At 38.6% G+C, this 3,072-nt stretch overlaps 1 protein-coding gene across 1 annotated transcript in view; it reads right to left on the reverse strand.

The window, feature by feature from the left end:
• LOC118340926 (trace amine-associated receptor 1-like) overlaps positions 1 to 526 on the reverse strand; it is a 7,177-nt gene extending 6,651 nt beyond the window's left edge. Inside the window, exon 1 of the mRNA XM_035679090.1 lies at positions 289 to 526. Within this exon, the coding sequence (XP_035534983.1) occupies positions 289 to 526 (238 nt within the window). The remainder of the gene's footprint in view (positions 1 to 288) is intronic.
• Between the last annotated feature and the right edge of the window lie 2,546 nt (positions 527 to 3,072).

Below are 3,072 nucleotides of genomic sequence, written 5' to 3' on the forward strand. Positions count from 1 at the left end.
CTGGGAAATAAAACCCAAAAACAACTGCCATAATTGCTGAACTTAAATTCTGGAATAAAACACACCTGTTAGATTGTCCTTTGTTCACTCCCAAAATTGTCATGCTAATTCCATTTAGAGCTGGAGCTGTCCAGCTCACCAGGATCATGATCAGAATAACACAGACATTTATTTTAGTTCTGTACCTCAGAGGCTGACATACTGCATAATATCTGTCAACAGAAATAAAGCACAAGTTTAAAATAGAAGATGTACACAGAAAAAGATCAAAGCTGCCTCGTATCTTGCAGAGTAAATCTTCAAGATACCAACAAGAGCTCACAGCCAGTACTGTGCTAAAAGGCAAAACTACAACTCCAACAAGCAGGTCAGCTACAGCGAGAGACAGGATGAGGTAGTTTGTAGGAGTGTGGAGCTGTTTGAAGTAAATGATGGAGGTTATTAAAAGGAGGTTTCCACACATTATAAGAACTGATAAAGAGCCAACTAAAATACATAATAAATATGTGGTGGTGAGTGCGCTCATACCAGATACATTTTCTGATTTATTACAGAGATGTTTGTCCTTAAATGTATCATCAGACCTGTTGGAAAATAATTCAGGTTCCATTAAATGAAAAAAAGTCAAATTTTCTGTATTCAGTTAATATTAATTCTCTGTATGTTTCATACCGTGCCTTTCAATCCTGGTTAGTGCATCTGTACTGAGTCCTTGTTTTCTATGCCACTGAGCAGTATGTTTGGTTATTATTCTGGGCTCACTAACCTATCATAGTGAAGATCATTGTCAAGTGAGACTCTTAAAGGGGTACTGGTGCAACTTAGTATTCGAGTGCTGTAAAGTTGGAGGACTCAAGAATTAGAGCTGCAAGCAGTGATGATTGGACTCTCGCACCCAAACACGTTGGAATGTTCCAGCATATCACACGTACACTACATCGTGTAAATTTCACAGATCACCCTTCCCATGATTATTGCTATGTAAGGCTTATGTGCTTTTGCCAGTACAGGGCGCTATGAGTATGACTGAATATTTGTATATAGATGTGTTCAGTGCAGGACTATTATCAGACATGTGCATTTTGGTGTAGATTGGTTAAAGGACACTGAAGCAACTTTGGGGAAAGGTGGAAACTCATTGCCACACCAGGGACATGCCCTTCGATGAAAACTCCGAAATGGCATAATTTTAATCCTAATGGTTTTAATATTATACTGACCAAATAAGAAATAGTTCTGATCTATTTCCTAGGAGGAGTTTGTTAAAATACAAAGCGTGCAAATTGCCCAACATGGCCACTACATCTAAAATGGCCGACTTTCTGTTGGGTTTGGGATATGGGTTGTACACTTTCAGTGAAACGTGCCATTATGGCTGCTCTATAGGGGGCGCTGTGAAGCCACTCTTCCAGAGGTATGTGCAGGACCCATAGCATATGTAATGTTTCGCCACGACTAGCATGTGTGTTTCATACATTTTGGAGAATGTTGTGGCCTCCAAAAATGAGATTTATCGTGGTTAAGAATAATAATCCAAACAGTTTCAATGGGGTCCTCATAGCACTTTGCTGCTGCGGCTTTGTTCTCTGATCCAAAAGGGTTTAACAGTTTCACAGTCATCATTGTATAGAAGTGGGATACAAACCTCTTTCAAGAATAGTGGATGTGTTTTACAAAACTCCCCATCAAAGACATCCTAAACCGCATCACCCTCTCTCTGCTGCCATTCTATCATGGTCTGTAAAGTACCAAAAATTTCAAGTATCTTGACAAGAAGTTGCTATTGCAGAATACACTGATAGGAATCAGGAACTTGCAACTTGTCGGACAGTGCCAGTGGCAAAGTCCATTTGCTGAACATAGGAAACCCCAACCCTCATCCCATTCATCCTCAACTTCATGTACTGCCTCCTCTTAGCAATAAGTACATCTACAGGTTACGGGCCTCTTCAATTTGGTTTCCATGCTGCTGCACTAGGTGTCTGTTCTATAAGACCTAATGTAAGAAAATGTTCTGCTACAACTGTGTATTGCAGGTACATCGGTAAAGAGACTCTTCCCCAGGTATTTGCCTTGTGCACCGAAAAGCAAATATATGCCATCTGCCCTAAGAAATTTTAATAAATCAGCAAAACAAAAAAAAATATTTGGAAACTTTAGTCTGAGCCAACCTTTGGGGATATGCATTTGATGGTCCCTTCATTTAAAAGCAGTAAACTTTTTTCATCTATTGCCTGATGTATATTAGATTAAATACCATGTAGTGGTAAAGTTTCAGATTGCAACTAGCTAAACACAGCTCAGCATGTCAAAGAAACTATGGTAGCCCTAAAACAAGAAAATGCCCTATTTATCCATTGTTTGGTTTGTCTGTTCTGGGCTACTGTAGAAACATGGTGGTCCGTAGAAGAGGACCCACTCCCTCTGTAGATAAAAAACACTCATTCTAAGATATCGAAAACACGATTCTTATTTTCAGGTGATTAAACACTAATGAAAACATACCTGTAAGTATTATATTACAGTTATGACAATAGATCCTCCTAAATGTTACACACTTAACCATAAAGTGAAAAATGAAAATAATCATCTTATCTTTAAAACTGTCTATTAGGTGTGGAAGCTGCCACTCTGTTAATTTCTCTTGGACAAAGCTGTCTATTAAGGCTATATTCAACCTGAAACAAAAAAACAAACACTGACAGTTAGTTTTTGCTGGTATGATCTAGGTTGGTCCAAAAGTGTATACAACCTTTGAAGACCAATGAAATGTAAAATTATCACTTGTGTCACAGTTGCATGAGTTTCCAAGCATAACTAGCCATCCAAAAATGATACTCAATGCAAACTCACAGATTTAAAACACATCATCAACGTCTTATGGGTCTTCTGACCAGATTTCAGCTGGATCTGGTCAATCTGCTAGGAGTAGCCAACCCAGTCTCATATAAAAACGTACCCTGGCTACGTTGGTCCAAAGTGCAAAAACGTAGAGGGGTTACAATAATGGCCCTTAAATTGTATCACTGTTACATTTTTTCTGCCTATTCTTTTCATATTGTTTTGCGTCCA

The sequence above is a fragment of the Morone saxatilis genome, unplaced genomic scaffold (genome assembly GCF_004916995.1).
Source record: "Morone saxatilis isolate NCDOM2014 unplaced genomic scaffold, NCSU_SB_2.0 Contig7, whole genome shotgun sequence".
Classification (NCBI taxonomy): domain Eukaryota; kingdom Metazoa; phylum Chordata; class Actinopteri; family Moronidae; genus Morone; species Morone saxatilis.